The sequence below is a fragment of the Chroicocephalus ridibundus genome, chromosome 4, assembly GCF_963924245.1.
Source record: "Chroicocephalus ridibundus chromosome 4, bChrRid1.1, whole genome shotgun sequence".
NCBI classification, from domain to species: Eukaryota; Metazoa; Chordata; class Aves; order Charadriiformes; family Laridae; genus Chroicocephalus; species Chroicocephalus ridibundus.
Window position 1 is genome coordinate 94,449,655 of NC_086287.1, and position 17,145 is coordinate 94,466,799.

General features: G+C 41.4%; 1 protein-coding gene across 3 annotated transcripts in view; it reads left to right on the forward strand.

Moving 5' to 3' along the window:
- The window catches only part of NFAT5 (nuclear factor of activated T cells 5), a 71,629-nt gene extending 56,906 nt beyond the window's left edge, over positions 1-14,723 (forward strand). For 2 of the 3 annotated variants that reach the window (XM_063334926.1, XM_063334928.1), the window contains exons 9-14: positions 880-1,012; positions 1,675-1,752; positions 5,221-5,369; positions 5,872-8,308; positions 9,578-9,824; positions 10,751-14,723. In XM_063334926.1, the coding sequence (XP_063190996.1) occupies positions 880-1,012; positions 1,675-1,752; positions 5,221-5,369; positions 5,872-8,308; positions 9,578-9,816 (3,036 nt within the window). In that variant the 3' untranslated portion in view covers positions 9,817-9,824; positions 10,751-14,723. The remainder of the gene's footprint in view (positions 1-879; positions 1,013-1,674; positions 1,753-5,220; positions 5,370-5,871; positions 8,309-9,577; positions 9,825-10,750) is intronic. The other variant, XM_063334927.1, reaches the window with a different exon arrangement.
- Positions 14,724-17,145: the final 2,422 nt, after the last annotated feature.

The window sequence follows — 17,145 nt, forward strand, 5'->3', positions numbered from 1 at the left end:
CATGGTAGGTGCGTGGTATCTGACCTTGGTGAGCAAGTCTTTGCCCTTGCATACACTGTAATTAAAAGCCCTAATACAGTTTTCCAGTAGCTTTCCTAAGGACACGTTAGATTACAACTGAGTGGAAGAATATGATGTCTGTCGTCTATGCCATAGTCTTTATACTTGGCTGAATTTCTGTTCCGCTTTGAAATGTTGTCCAAAATATTTGTTTTTTATTTTTGACACAACTAAGTGTCTTTAAGGACTGCTGGACTGAAACTAGAGAAGTTTACATGTAGGTGATGTCTGACAAACGTCATCTTGCTCCCACCTCTGAAGGCAGTATTCCATCATGCACTGGGAGAAATGGTTTCTCACTTCTAGCGGGATAGACAGTTGGGGAGTAGACAGATCGCTCGCCGCGAATACTGTTGATAAATGATTGCAAGCCTATTTTTTGATGTCTGCTCAGTCTTAAATCTGCTTAAGTGTAACATGAAACTGCATCCTCCTCCTGTGCACACTGAATACGAAGATCTGGTTCAGCGGAACAGTGAAGCCTCTGAGTCCAGCAGCATTTGATGGCAAACTGACTGCAGTTTAGTAAGGCTTGTTAGGCATAAGCTTATGTTTAAAGTACTGGACTTGATATGTCTTTCCTTTCTTCGCCTTCAATCGAAGCTGTCAGTTGCCAGTGAGCATCATTTAGGCAGATTACTCAAATCTCTCTTCTAGCACAATGTAGTTGCTGAAATTATGTTTACTCAGCGTCTTTGCTTTTTATGGTATTTTATCAGTCTGTTTCTTTCTTTTGATGGATGTAAATACAAATAAGGTCAGTAGTAATGAAGTAAGGTTTCTAATATTTATTATTATTATTACTATTTTGTATTGCAGAATCACCTTATTGTGAAGGTGCCACCATATCATGACCAGCAAATAACCTCAGCTGTTTCTGTGGGAATATATGTGGTGACCAATGCTGGAAGATCGCACGATGTGCAACCATTTACGTACACTCCAGATACATGTAAGTAAAATAGAGAACTGAGGGGAGGAATGGACAGTTTTACCTGCTGAGCATCCCAGTTCTGTTTTCATAATATTTAGTCCGTACAGCAGAAATGTTAAATAATGTGCACCTTTTCAAACTCCTCTTGCTGGTGAGGTTTGCTATGTTAAATGATAAAATCTAAAGGCTTGGGTTTTCTCATTTATGTGGCAAGAAGCTCAAATTTCAGCTTCATGTAGACAGCTGTTCTTATAAAATAGCATCCATTTCTAGTATAATTTGTCTAAAATCTAGTTTAAATCTAGTTTAAAATGAAGCTGAGCAGGAAAAAAAGTAGACATACTGCATAGAGCGCACCAAATATAACCAAAAAATAGCATCAAGCTTTATCCTAAGGAATGTTGACGTTTGACCATATAATGTATTTTTATTTATCTATATTACAATACACAGTGCAGTTGCTGACTGGCTCTTTTATTTCTGGAAGTGGAAATGGTATTGTGGGCACTCTGATCACTGGTGCATTCACAGACACAAACAACGTTTATGTACAATTCAGAATGTTTCTCTGGGTTTCAAAGAACCTTAATTTCTTTAAGTAACTGTTTTGGTTTGCTTTGTTTTTTTGCTTGCTTGTTGTTTTAACATAAGGAAGTTTTCAATGTGTTTTGTCTCAACAGCTGGTACTCTGAATGTTAAAGTGAAGAAGGAAATCTCCAGCCCAGCCCAACATTGTTCTTTTGAAGAGGCTATAAAAGGTACTAAATTGATTCTTATCATTGCTGTTAATAATTTAACTATAAATTCCTACCCAAATTTGGAGTTATGAATCAGACATCCTGTGACGATAAGTCTGTGCTTATAAAATCTGCCTTATTCTTACAGTGAGGTTTCTTTTCTGATTCTGAATATTTTACTGTCTTAACTGTAGTCCGTTAAGTATATTTTCACGTGAGCTAGTCTAGAACAAAAACTTCGCAAAAAAAAATAAATATAAATAAATAGTCTGTTCTCATGCCTCAGGCCCTGCAGTCTAATCTTCATTTAATACGCTTGCAAGGGAAGAAGAAAGAGAAAGAAGCCTAAGATGGCAGTTAATACAGATGATTTAGAAACTGTGTAGTGTTAATTTCAGCAAAAACACACATAAAGGTGGTGGTGGGGTAAGAACCGAGTACTGAAAAACACGAAGGTGCCAACGCGGTATTTTTCAGAAGCTTCCAGTGGTTTTATGAGACTGCTTTCAGGGGGTCTAGTTAAGAATGCTAATTCCGGCAGTTTCAGCTTCTTCTGGCAGTTTCAACTTATTCCCTTCAGTGAGGTGTTTTGGGTTTGGGGTTTTTTTTCTGACCATTCTGCCCACGCAAACTTTGTCGCTTTGTTCTGAGGGTCCAAGTTCTAAGTATGCCTGGTTTTCAAGTGTGAAGTGAATTGATCCTTCCGATATTGAAATAAAGTAGAGGAAGGAAATGTTTTTTAGTTGATTGTTAAAACTATGGTAGTGTACAAAGCTTAATGGAAATTTCCATAGCTGGCGCTGGAGAAAGCAGGTTGAAAGGTAAGCAAATTAACAATGTGATCACAAGTTTGATAGGAATCCATAGCTTCAGGTTAAAATCGTGAAGCTCGTGTTTGAAGTTAATAGCTGGGTCTTGGCAGGGGATATATTTACAAGTTGACTTTACAACTTGTTAGGGAGGATAATACAAGATATGATGAGTTTAAACCTGCAGAGAATATTTGGGGGAGAAATATGCAAAAATCTTTAGGGCAATGAAACAAGCTGATAAAAGGACTGGTAAGACTTCTAGTAGCAAGGTTAAAAAGATGAGGAAAATAATAACTGATGCATCAGGCCAAGCCTGGCATCCATGTAGTCTCGTTGGAGTTCCCTTAACTAAGGGAATGTACCAACTGCTTCAGGAGAACATCTGCTGTGCATAAGAAAACAATGTGCTACTTCTGTGGCTTTATGTCCTCCATTTAATTTATGCGATAAGTCTTAATTCACGTTCTCGTGTGGCGTTTCTGCTAGACGGCTCTTTTTTGACAGTTTATTCCCGTACCTATTCTACTCTGGGTTGATCATGAACCAGAGGTCAGGCAATTTTGTCTGCGTTACGTACTTTGTCTCTGCGTATGTCCCAGCCCGTCCTTCCTCGTGGTTCTGAGATGACAAAGACCAGGTGGGGATCCAGTGGGCTGCCGCTTCCTTCCTGCTTCCTTTCACGGGGAGCAAAATCCTAGAATTCATAATTTCTTCAGTGCCATCGTTTCCAGCAGCCCTGGCCAAATAGAGTAAGCGGTTGTTGCCAGGGTCACGTACAGTTATGTACTGAGCCACAGGGCCTCTCTCTTCCTATCACAGGCAATTGGAATCTTTGTCTCGGGTATCTGTGAATATTCCTTAAAATAATTCCTACTGCAACAGCTGCATATGTAAAAAACCAAAACGTGGCTTCCCAAAGCCATTGCAGGTGCTTAGCTGTAACATTTCAAGAGACTGCAGATTTGACGGACCTCAATGACAAGTTACATTTCAAGACAAGAAATTTAAAATTCTAAGCTGTTCTCTAAAACTTGGGGAAGATGGAGGTACAGGGACAACCACTCAGTCCAGGTCCTTGCCTTCTAGCATTGAAGTGGTGCTGGAGCATTGGTTTTAAGTGGTTAATGATGGTTTCAGTTTCCGGCGTTGGGAGAAAAGGGAAAAAGGGTGTGTATGCCTTGATAAGATGGTAACTACTCAGAAGTTCTAAACTTCAGTGTATTACAAAAACATAGTAAAAGACCAAACCCAACCATGTTTCTCTGCTTTTGAAACTTCTTTTTCATTATTAATCTCAGGGTGTTTTTTATTCTTCCAACCAAATATGTCACTATGAACGAACATACCATTGCTGCAATGCAATCCATATGCCATTGGGATTTTTTTAAATTACTTAATTTTTTTTTTGGTTGTTCCCAATGAACACAACACGATTAAACACATAGAAGAGAAAAGTGTTTAAATTGTGACTTACGGTATAGAGAAATACTGACTGCTGTCCTTAAATGCACTGTGTGACTAGCTGTCCTGAAATAGATGTATTTTAGAGTAGTCGCACTCGAATCGCGTTCCCTGCCAGCAGCACAGCCCCACGCGGCAGGTCACGGGGCTCCTGGAGCCACCCCAAACCTGTGCGTTCAAAGAAGGAGGGAAAGAGTTTATTTGGGTATATTGACAACTGTTGCCATACTGACGGCTGAGGGTTTATTGCTGAAGACAGAAAATAACATTTCAGGAGAGTGTGTTTGGTTTTGCATAGAATAACACACAAGGACCGTTACTGAGGACATGGCATACTGTTGATAGAAATTGCAGAAATTTTACTGCCATGTTATTGCAAGATTTAAATGTGTTTAAAACATGGAGATCCGTTGCTTTATGTTGAAGATTAAGTCTTTAATTTACTTAAAAGTACTTACAGAACTATATTTTTTACAGGCTTTCCCATTGGTTTGTTTTAAGCTCCAATTTCAGCAGTATTTGAAATCAAGAAATTTAATTTTATTTACAGCAAAGAGCTCAGATAGCTTATGTAATATTTTTTATGTGGTTCAGGACAAATATAAAACTAAAAAGATCTAATTCATTTTAAGAAGCCACCTTCCTACTTAGAAAAAAATAGAAAATTAGAGACCGCCAAGGCAAAATAACTTGTTCTTCCTACAGAGCTGGTATGCAGATTTATCAAGTTCTTACTAGATTAGTCCTTAAAAGAATAAAAATACAGTCTGAGTGCTTTGAGCACTCTGTTCACGTGATTATCTTGAAAACAGACATTTTTCAAAATGAGATAGAGAAGTTGTACAGTTAAAGTGCAGTAAAGTTTAAAATCTGCTAATTTGTGGAAAGATGTCTTAAGCTTTTATGTTTGTTGATTAAGCAGTTGGTGAATGGCTGTCCTGGTCTAGAAAGATACAAAACGAAAGAAAAACAAAACCGTGGCATTGGTGTTAATCTTAAAGATAAACTTTGAAGGTTTCAGTTTTTTCTAGGATTATTTGACATATTCAAATGATTGCAATGGTCTCTCTGTGTGTTACCGTCTGATATGAGAATGAGAGCTCTTAGGTAGGGCTGAAAAGTAAGATGGGAAGCTGGCCACCACTGGAAACCCACTCTTCGTATAGTGAATGTTAACATTTCATTGCCCTCCTTTTATTGTTGTTTGTGATTGCAGCAGTGAAGGCCACTGGTTGTAACCTGGAGAAGGTAAACATTCTTCCTAGTGCCTTGATAACTCCACTCATGCCAAGCAGTATGATTAAGAATGAAGATGTGGCTCCAATGGAAGTAAGTGCAGAGAAGAGATCTCCCCCTGTCTTCAAGGTAAGTTTGATTGCGATCTGAAGACAGTAGCTTTAATAGTTTTAGTGACATCTGCCCATCAGTCCATGTTCTAACAGTGGAGAGGGGTAACACACAGGGAAAATGTCACGTCTGAGATGGGTCTGGGCAAAACATGATCGTGGAGCATGATTGAAATAATAGACAATTGCCTTTGAAAGTAACTTCTCTTGTTCCCACATTCAAACAGATTGATTGGTTAGTGAAACTAAGATATTTTTTTTTCCCCTGTGACACAGAAATAGTATAAGAATATTATTTTAATCACTTCCTAGCATTGCTTTCATTAAATTGTATCTTGACTCCTTCCTTGAAGTAGCATTTCCACTTGTAGTCACTTGCTCGCTTGGTTGGTTGTGTATGGAGAGATACATAGCCATCAAATCTTACGTCTGATCGTTCCTGAGCACGGTGGGTTGGTGGAAATTTTGTAAGCACAACGTGAGTAAGCTTAATGAATTGCTCAACGTATTGCTCTTTTCAGGCTTCAAGTGTGGTTGGACCAACTCAACAAACATTGGACAACAGTATGTCCAGCATATCAACTTCTGCTTCCCATTTACCTTCTGAAAATGAAAACCAGCAACAAATACAGCCGAAGGTGTTTAATCCAGAGTCACTAACTACTATCCAAACACAGGACATTTCCCAGCCTGGTAGCTTTTCAGCGGTCTCTACTCCGGGTCAGCTGCAGAACAGTGATGCATTACTGCAGCAAGCTGCACAGTTCCAAACAAGAGATTCCCAAACCAGGGAGGTCTTGCAATCGGATGGCACAGTAGTCACTTTGTCACAATTAACTGACGCATCACAACAACAACAGTCTACGCTCTCAGAACCAGCACAGGCATTGCAGCAACAGATTTCATCAAGTATTTTCTCATCAGCAAGCGGCGTGAGTCAGTTACAGAACACTATACAGCAACTGCAAGCTGGAAATTTTCCGACTAACACTGCCACGGGCAGCAATAGAAACGTTGACTTGGTGCAGCAGGTATTGGAAGCTCAGCAGCAGTTATCTTCTGTTTTATTTTCTGGTTCAGACAGCAGTGAGGATGTTCAAGATCAGCTAAACGCAGATATCTTTCAGCAAGTTAGCCAGATACAAAATAGTGTCAGTTCTGGGATATTTTCCTCATCAGACACGGCTGTCCATTCCAGACCAGAGAACCTTTTGCCTGGACGAGCTGAAAATGTTCACTCACAGCCTGAAAACGCATTGTCCAATCAACAGCAACAACAGCAGCAGCAGCAGCAGCAGGCGATGGAGACTTCTGCAGCAATGGTGATAGGAATCCAACAAAACATTTGCCAAGCTGCAACACAGATGCAGTCCGATTTGTTCTCTTCAACAACTTCAGGGAACGGAGCCCTCCAGCAGTCACCTGTTTACCAGCAGGCTTCTCACATAATGAGTGGGTTATCAACAAGCGAAGACATGCAAATGCAGTGTGAATTATTCTCTTCATCTCCTGGTGTTTCTGGAAGTGAGACCACTCCTACTGCTCAGCAGCAGGTCTCCAACAACGGACCGACTATGTTTCAGGCATCAAATTCTGCAGATGGAGAAGAAGCTTCAGGTCAGGGTAAACAGATGCAAAGTACCGTATTTCAGACCATGGTTCAAATGCAGCACAGTGGAGAAAGTCAATCTCAAGTTAATCTCTTTTCATCTACCAAAAACATGATGACTGTTCAAGCAAGTGGAACTCAACAACAAGGAGGTGGTCTGTTCCAGCAAGGCGGAGAAATCATGTCTATTCAGTCGGGAAGCTTCATGCAGCAGTCTCCACATTCACAAGCTCAGCTTTTTCACTCGCAGAATCCTATTGGTGATGCTCAAAATATATCACAGGAAGCACAAGGCTCCATCTTTCGCAGTCCGAATTCCATTGTCCACAACCAGACCAGTACTAATTCCTCAGATCAATTGCAGCCTCCAATGTTCCACTCGCAGAACACCATGAGTGTATTACAGAGCTCTTCAGTTCCTCAAGACCAGCAGTCTGCTAACATGTTCCTTTCCCAGAGTTCAATGAACAACCCTGCAACTCAGGAGGAACAGATGTCGTTCTTTACAAGCGCAAATTCCATTTCTCCTCTTCAGACAGCAGCAAACACTGAACAGCAGACTTCTTTCCCACAGCAGACGCAGATATCTCACATCCAGAGTTCTATGCTTCCCCAAGAACAGCCCCAGACTCAGCCTGCTCAGCAAGGTTTGTTTCAGTCTCAAGTGTCATTAGGCTCCATCCAGTCCAGTTCAATTCCCCAGAACCAACAAGGAGCCATCTTCCAGCCTCAGCATTCGATAGTTGCTATGCAGAGCAGCCCTCCGTCTCAAGAACAGCAGCAGCAGCAACAGCAGAACATGATGTTCAGTAATCAAAACACAATGAGTACAATTGCGTCTCAAAAGCAGAACATGATTTTCAATCCAAATCAAAACCCAGTTACCAATCAGGAGCAACAAGGCCAGTCCATTTTTCATCCCCAGACTAACATGGCATCAATGAACCAGGAGCAGCAGCCCATGCAATTCCAGAGTCAGACTACAGTGTCTTCTCTTCAGAATCCTGGATCCAACCAGGCTGAAGCACAGCAGCCAGCCATCTTCCATAACTCACCCCAGATTCAGTTGGTCCAAGGGTCACCAAGTTCTCAAGAGCAACAAGTCACCCTCTTCATCTCTTCAGCTTCCATGTCTGCCTTGCAGAATACGATGAGCCAGCAAGAGCTGCAGCAGTCTCCGCTGTACTCTTCTCAAAACAGCATGGCGGGAATGCAAGGAACTGCTTCTCCTCCACAGCAACAGGCTTCTTTATTTCACAACACGGCAGGAGGTGCTATCAACCAGCTGCAGAATTCTCCTGCCTCATCTCAGCAAACATCAGGAATATTCCTGTTCGGCATTCAAAACAGTAAGTGGTAGATGCCCGATTCTGAGTTTACAGTTTAGAAGAGCTACTAGTTGGACTCTACAAGACGATGATTGTTCAGTTCAGCGATATTTAAAAAAAAATAAAATATCTGGAATAAGTAATGTAGCAGTACAATTGAGTATATACGTATTTGTCGTACTGCTGTGAATGTTGCTGATGTTGATGAGAACTCTGAGCTTAAATACCTGTTGGTCATCTTACGCTTAGGATTAACATGTGACAAAACCACTTTAGAATTGTGTTTATATCTATATAAAGTATAGATATAATATATATGTATTAAATATTATTAACAACACATATAATATATAGAATAAATATACACACAGTTTAAAAAAAAAAAAAAAGTTTGTGCCCTCTTAAGACAGCTCCACTAATCTTTCTCTTGCTGCATTTGTTTTCCACAATTTATGCAATGACTTTTCTCCAGCCATTGTTGAAGAAAAGCAAGGATTTTTGGAGCTGTGTAGTCCAGAAGAGTGTCTGTTGAAGTGTATTTGAAACGCTTTAACTTTATAAGCCTGTGCTTTTCCATATCTCGTCTCTGAATCTGGCCTCTGTGACAAGTCCTTTGGGACGTAGATCCTTTCGTCTGCCGGTAAAGGGCTGTGTACCTACCTGTGAAGTTCCAGAAGCAGCAGATGCAGATGATGATTGTAGCGTCTTATAAAAGATCTGGACATAAAGCCATAGTTCTATACTTGGTCTGTGGTTGTACCTGAATATGTGCTTTGCTGTATGAGCCCTTTGACAGTCAGGCCATGTACAGCCAAGCCTTTCCGTGAAACTGAAGATAATGCTAGAAAGCGATAGGAGATGTGACACCATTTGCAGATTTATAGAAGAGCTAGTGGATACCTTGGCTGAACTGAAGGTGACACATCTGTAACTAACAAATAACAACAAAGGATGGCCATACTCAACACTTATGCCATGCGTTTTGGTTTTCTTCTAGCTAAGTATTGTCCTCTGTTTGAGGTGTTGGTCGTGTTTGGTCATAGTACAGAGATATGGACTCTGTACTGGATGTATTCAGTGAATACTGTATACAATGAATACTGTATGTATTCAATGCGTACACCATGAACTTGTGCTTACAGCCTGGGAGAGTGGCGAGCAAAGGTGGTCACGTGAACAAAAGTGCGTCTGACTTTCTGCGTGGTTTATAGTCAATACGGATGTATGTAAAGAAGTTGGCAAATTAACCTCATTTAAACGGTCCTTTGTTCTTCACTTACCGCTTTACAGACTGTGGGCAGCTGCTAACTTCTGGACCAGCTACGTTGCCGGATGAGTTGATGGCTATAAGTCAGCCAGGTCAGCCACAGAGTGAGGGACAAGCGGCAGTGCCAACGCTTCTCTCCCAGCAGATATCTGAGACTCCTCCGCTACCGTCAGCTATGGCAACCAATCAGAATATTGAGAAAATAGATGATCTGCTTGTGTCGTTACAAAACCAGGGGAACAATATGGCTGGCTCGTTTTAATTAGTCAAGTAAGTAATGTGTTTTTCAAGTTAGTCAAGTAAGTAATGTCTTTCCTGCCTTGTATGCTTTTGTTCAGTAAGTCTTTACTTGGGAGTGTATCACCACGCTCTGAGATCAGCTAAAATGCCGGTACTGCTGAATTAAGACTATGATACCAGTGGCTAGAATGAAGAGCTATTAAAAACAGTCAGAGGTCAGAATTTGTATGAAGCAGGTAGTTGAGGTGAGGTCTTGTCATACAGCTGCTGTATGTTTTGTCATCTGCTGTTACGGTCTAGTACTTCATTAGGAAGGAGAGTGGATCATCGACGGCTTGGCAGATAAAAGCGTTATGAAATATGACTGTAGTTAAAAAGTTAAGGCTTATTGAGTATATAACATCTGAAGTCTGTACTGTTGGGAAGTTGCCCTCTGGGTTACAAAAATGTAATGTGAAAACGAGTTTCGGTAGGATATGGCAGCTATTGAGAGTGTGCCACATGCGGAGCCTTTGCTAAAGTGAGCTGTCACAGTCGGCTGTTACTAGGAAACATTCTGCTCTTAGAAGGTGCCTTTTTCAGAGAGGTGAAAGAGGCTTTGACTACAAATGAGTACCAAGAACCAGGAGGACTCTGGAATCTAGTATTGTCCACAGCGTGTAACTTGGCTCTGGTTAACTGTGCTGCCATCCTGAATCCCCCAGAAGTTTCGCTTCAGTGATAGACTTCATTTTCTAATCTAAACTGTTTTGTACACAAGCTTATGAACTTTAAAAAAAAAAAAAAAGTTGAAGGAGAGTAATCCTCTCTATGAAAGAGTGCTGTGTTCTGATACTCGCTCATAGTTTCATGTCTGCCTGCAAAGGACGCTTCCACGATGAAGAACCGATGAAGAAGTAAGAGGATGACCTTTTTAGCTGTGCCTAACTTTTTTGCTTCCTTGTTTTTTCCTGCAGAAATTCTGTGAAGAAAAAAAGTGACGATTTCCCAGATCCTCGCAGACCTTCCGACCCTGGATTAGGCTGTGCGGAACTGATTGCTTCTGTCAAAAAGTGGCCCTCCTCTCTAAAGAGCACACCCGTGGGCAATCGCAGTGTCTAGCACCTAAAGCTGTGGCCATAGTGTTTGGGATTTGTAGTGCCAATAATGCTGAAGAGCTATGCTTTGTTTTACTAGGGCATGGGACTGTACTGTTACTAGATTCCTAACCCTCGTTGACAGTGGGGTGCTCTTTCAATTTAAAGCATATCTGGTCAGTTATTATTGTTGTTAGAAGGTAATACCCGTTACCACGTTTACTCTTTTTTCCTCCTCTTCCTTCTTCACATCCCCTGTTTTGACTAGCAGAGCTTGTGAAGCAGAAACATCAAATGCCTGTGACATGAGCTCGTAGCTGTCAGCAAGTGAAGGGATCGCAGGTTTCGCAGTTGAGTGGGAGAGCTCATGCTGCGATTTGTTAATTGCAGTAGGTGGCAATGAAAAATATTGGTAACTGTAATAAACAAGCGGAGAATTGCTTGCTGCTGTAGATAGCCAGAGGTGGGTGCTTCCCAGCGGAGAATGTGATTAACGGTTTTCCGTGTCTCTTACGTGTAACTGTACATAGAGCAAGGGTTTGGTGGCTCTAACAAAATGAAGAAACGAAGGGGAACTTTCAGTTAAATTGTGCTCTTCAAATCTTATCCTCTAAAATACCTTCAGCGTGAAAGGAACATTCTGCCTGGCCGAGGAAAGAGCTGCTCTGTGTCTCTCACTCTGCCTGTGTGGGTTAGAGCTCTGTAAAGCTGCGTGAGCCACTCGCGACCCAGCCTTCTCCCTGTCCTTCTGTTCATGGTTTTCCTTCCCTCTCATCAGTTTCACGTTGCGTTTTTTAAAAAGACATAGTATCCTACTGGCTTTAAAGATCAGAAGCGGCTTTTAGGAATCCATGGCATTAAATTGCTTAGTCAGGAGAAGCTTTGACAAATAATCAAGGATTAAGCAGAAAGAGGAAGCAATTTCTCCACCACCTTCTCAATGCGGGAATCCCCCTTAACCAGTCATTTTCCAGCTGTTACTGATGTAAATCTTCAGCTTGACTTTACTCCAAGGAGGGGGCAAGTTACAGCATTTCTAAGCGTTCTCGAAAATTTCACTTCATCCTGAGCTGTTGCGTCTTTGTAGCATATTAAGCTCATTGCAGTTTTGAAGTGATTTTTTTTTTAAATACCTACAGTCCCCAAATCTGGTTTCTAGATTGTCATGTCTCAATGAAAAAAAAAAAAAAAAGAAAAAAAATTGACTGATGTTACAGAATGTAAAAACAACCCACTCCAGCCCATGCAGTTGTATTGTGAGGCATGTGAATTTTTGGGTGCTCCAACTATCCGGACAGTTTGGTGATATCTCACTCCAGCCTCATCCCGCTGGGTGTTTCTTCTCCTGCAGGTGGAAGGCTGTTGCTGCAGTTAGAGCCAAACAGCTGTCACGTATGGCTATTATGCCTCGGTAGCGTGTAGTTGGTATCATGTCATTTTTTTCATTTTTGTTATTTTAAATAACAAAGAATAGTCTGTAAATGGTTTTTCAGTTACTCTAGTCTGTTTACTGTGTGTTTTTTCCCTTAACTTGTGTGCGTAGTTGAGCCGTGTAGAGTTTTTGTTTGTTTTAATGGTTTTTTCCTGTTTGTCAGTCTGTCATAACGTTCACTTCTCTTTCTGTCTCTCTCTTTCTCTCTCTCATTGAGAGGCATTGAATTACGTTTTCAGTAGTAAGGCTTCTTGCCGATATGAAGGGAACTTTTCAGAAAGAGACCTGCTCTGGGTCATTTAATTTTGAATACAGTTTTCAATCGTTCAAGTTTTGGATGGTTTATATCTAATGTGTGTTTCATTTTTTTGGAAAGCTATATTTTGTATTTAGGAAATGGTATACTATTTTGCTATTTGTACTGAGTGAGTACATTGGCATAAATATAAAAATTTATATATATACATATATATAAAATATTCTTTTTGCCACACATTTTTGTGGTAAATTTGTGAGTTTGTCTGATGTTCTACCACAACGTGGCGTCTGATAACAGTGGGGTGGGGTGGGGTTTGTTATGTCTTTATTGAGTATTTAAGTACTTTTTGCAACATAAACGACTTGTTCATCTCTCGCCATTCCATCAGGCAATCGATTGTTCCGGCTGGCTATGAGAAGCTTCACTGTGTGTTTTGATGTGTCTGTCACTCAGCAATACGACCTAGCGAGGAAACCCGTAGGCATTTAGGCGTATAGATATAACGGGGTTTCATTCAGAATGAGCCATTCAGCTTTTATCCACTATCATTGTCTATTTAATATTTTATTATTAGCGCCTCTGTGTTTTAACTCTTAATTTATGATTACGCTAAAATGTTTAAAATTTTAATCATGATAAAAAGAATTCCCTGCTTCATAATGTCCAGAGCTGCTTTATAACCCTCAACCGTTCTTTTTCTTTCCGTGATTTTTTTTTTTTCCTGCTAAGACAAAATATTAACAAAATCCTGTAATGGTTCATGACATGAAAACAGCGATCTTGCAGCATTGACTAAATGCTACATGAGGCTATGTAGAAGAGTGCGAATTACGGACCGAAACAACTTCCAGATGGTGGTGGAAGTCGATAGCCAGTGATTCACAAATGAACTGGTGGCTTTTGCAGGATGGCAGTCCCAGGACAAGCTGTCGGGTGTCACCTGGGGCCTTCATACACAGAAGTAATAGGAATGATGCGTTCACTTGTGTGCTGCTTCAGTTTGTTCCCGTGTTCCCAAGGGGTGTATCCTTACGTTGAAGTGCTGTTGTTCAGTGCCAAGTCACCAGGGACCAATTCTCCATTTAACAAGATGAGTGTCCAAAACCAGAGAACTTCATACCGAGACTGCTACAGCTCCAGGGCAAGGGTATGTTCGAATTGTGTGCGTATTTTCGGTCGCTTGTGAAGAGAAGAGAAAAAAAACAACAACAATTGTAAAAAAATAAATTAAAAAAAAAAAAGGGCTGTGCTATCACATTTTTCACTTCGGGATAACACCTTTTCCTGTGTTAAATTTCTCTTGTTCATTTTAGGTCAATGTTTAAATGTGTACAACACTTTGAACATGTAATTTGGTTACAAAAAGTATTTGTCTTCTGAAGGAAGAGGTCGCTCAGCGGTTGATCAGTGCTTGAACTGCTGCTTGCAAACAGCTGTTACGGAGGATAAAGAGGGGTTTGAGAAGCCAATAAAGAGCTTAAAGCCAGGCTGCGGGATTCCATGGCAGAAAGACCCGAGAACAGCGTGAGCCACACTTGTGTTTCATCAGAGTCCTGAACATTTGCGATCTAAACAGTTGATATTGATAATTGGAGCTTACTCTGCTTTTTTTTTTCCTTTTTTTCGCCCCCATCCCTGTGTTTGCTCCTCGGCACGCTCACACCGGTGCCTGTGAGTGGGCGGAGAGCTTTCCTGCGGAGGTGAGGTGGGGGTATCGGCTCTAAGTCCATTTTGGTTGAGAAAGTTAGAAGATACTGAGACATAAGTCTGTATAAATTTGAAGTTCCTGACATTATCATAAAGGGGAAGTTAATATCGTATCCACGAAGCAGCAATTAAGTTTCGAAGACATTGCTAGGTGACAAAGGAACAACTGCAGAGCTGCGTTGCTGGGATGGATTTTCCGTCTCTTTTCTGCTGCTTGAGCTCGCTTTAAAGAACTGTTAAGTGCGAGCCTGTGTAGGTGCGGGCTGTGCTCTCCGGCTGCGTGGGCCTCTGCGGCACCGTGCTCCGCGCTCTGCACGGCGTCCCTGGGACGTGGTGGTTACAGACAGCGACTTCTTGGCACAGGTTAAAACCCCGGCAGAGGGACCTGCTGGCCACCGGTGGGGCCGTCTGCGCACGCTCTCTGGTCCGTGTGTACGCTCTCTGTGTGTGTGTGTGTGTGTGTATAAAACCCCCCCATATGAATAACACATACTACACAGTTATTAGCTAAACGTCTCCTCTGGTAGGAAGCTACTGGTGCTTTGTGCTTAATTTGCAAGTCCACGTTTTTTTATTAACTGCCTCTTCGCTGCCTGATCTTTCAGCGGTTACACAAGCCAAATGCTGCGCTATTATTTTAATAGAAAAATAGTTCAAGAAATAATTTCAGCCTTGCTGTTCCAAAGTGGATGTTTAATCACCAGCCATTTTATTATAATTACTTTTAATTACTGACAGGGTGGTTACTTCCTATTTAGTTTTAAGATGGAGTAAAGCATGAACAGTTAAGCGTTTGTTACTTTGGCAGGTTTTTTTACTGGAAATACCAAGAGTCTGGGCAGCTGCATCAGTGGACATTCCCCTACTTTAGATAAATGGAACTTTTTTTTTCTTTTTAATGTTGTGGTTTTGATTTCGGATATAGTTTCTAAAAAGAAAACTTGTCTGAAGATTTTCTACTCTTTTACTATCTTTCCAGAGCGCTCAGAAGGAACACCAAACAAGTCCGAAGCTTGCATTTGTCTTAAAACGTTGTTTAAAATCACTATTTGAGTAGGAGGAAAGGTGATTTATTAAAAAGCAAAATCAACAAGTTGTTATTGGACTAAAAAAGCTACAGGTCGTTTCCCCCAAGGGTGTGTGTGTGTGTAGGCATGCACGTGCACGCTCATTAAAAGTTAAGAGAGAATGTCCAGTGCTTGACTGTCATGCTCTGCATGGCAAAGTCTTGGGTTACTTTTTCACGGTAAATATGGGAGAGGAATACAAGGGATTACGGACATTTATCCGAGTGGTGGAGCAAGAACAAGGAGAATTTTGTGTGCTATGAGTTGTAGGTGGAAGGTGAGAAGAAGAAATACTGATCGCTGGTGACTTCTCATTAGTGCAAAAGTTATTTTCAAGGAACAGCTGGTGGTTTGTGTTCCAGGGGGCCTGGCGGCAGCTCCATTACTTTAGAAGTTAAAAGGGAACCGGTCCCGAGATGCTTTGTTTGTTTGGGGTTTTTGTCTTAATTTGGAGTAGTCTTTTGTGAGCGTTTCGTGTTCGTATTCAGACCAGTTCTGCCCGTTGCGTATGACAGTGGTCACCTGAGGCGCGTCTCTCTGTGCACGCTGGGCATCGAGCATGGAGGATCCCGACTGGAAACGTGAGAGATGTTGTTTAGATACAAGGGAAAATGCAGCAGCAGATGAACTCCTGTAAAAGCGTACTCGTGAAATTCTCTAGTTGCCTGTGGGGCTCTGAGGGGTTACACGGGAGGAGAGGCTTTTCCTTCCGTATTCTCTGTATAGGTCTGTAAATAGCCAATGCCTGTATATTCTAGGGTTATAAATATGTATATAGAGGAATCATATATCTATTATATATAAATAATGAGTAGACACACGCATATAATACTGTTATATTTACATTTTTATAAACATGAAATAATATTACTTTTTCCTTAGTATGAGGTTATTTACCAAGGTTTTTGTAGTAACTCATTAACAGTTGTATGGACACCTTTCAGTACTGTACATGGGGCGCTCTTGGTAACGTTGCTCCAGAAGCTTGCTCTGCTTGTGAACATCACTAATATCCATGGGTTTAAAGCAGCTGTACTTTTGTATTTTTATATATTTTTATTAATAATTGCAGACGTGGTGTTAGCAAAATGATAGAACTGACAGCCTGGCTCGAGAGCCTGCTGCTGGCTGGGCTCAGGAAAGGCTTTCTGCATCCGCGTGCCCCCCTGCCGGCTTCCCTCAAGTCAGTCCTGACTTCGGGACCTTTTCTGTTCTCAGCTTGTGCTGATGGGGAGCGGCGGTGGTTGTGTTGCTCCAGAGGAGCTGGACTGACACCAGCAGCTCCCTGCCAGGGGGCCATTAATCGTTCATGCACAGCAAAGGATCCCGGCTGCCGCTGCTCAGCTGGGTTGCGTTTGGATCGGGAAGGTGAAGCTCGATCTGTCATTCCTCTTCTCTTTGTTCTGAGAAAGGCAGGCATCTTTAGATTTTTTTTTTTTTTTTAATTTTATCTGACGTTGTAATGCAACAGTCACTATCTAGAAAACTGTCCTTGAAAGCTGGTGAAAGCTCTTGGTTTCTGGCCGTGAGGAACCCTGCCCCCAGTTCTGCTGACTCCTTACAGATAGTGTGAGAAATTAAACTCTCTCAAAGAAATCCAGATCGTAAATTCAATAGTACGTGTTTTGTCCGCCACGACTCTTCCTGCCACATCAGGTGTGTTACGCTGCGATTTGACATGAGGTTGATCGACAGACGTTACTGTCCCGGTACAGGCTTTATCAGAGCACCTCTGCCAAAGCCAGCGTCCTTATTTCTTCTCTTTGAGCCATCGGTTTGCAGGCCTGATCTCCGCTGTTCCCAGAGATCT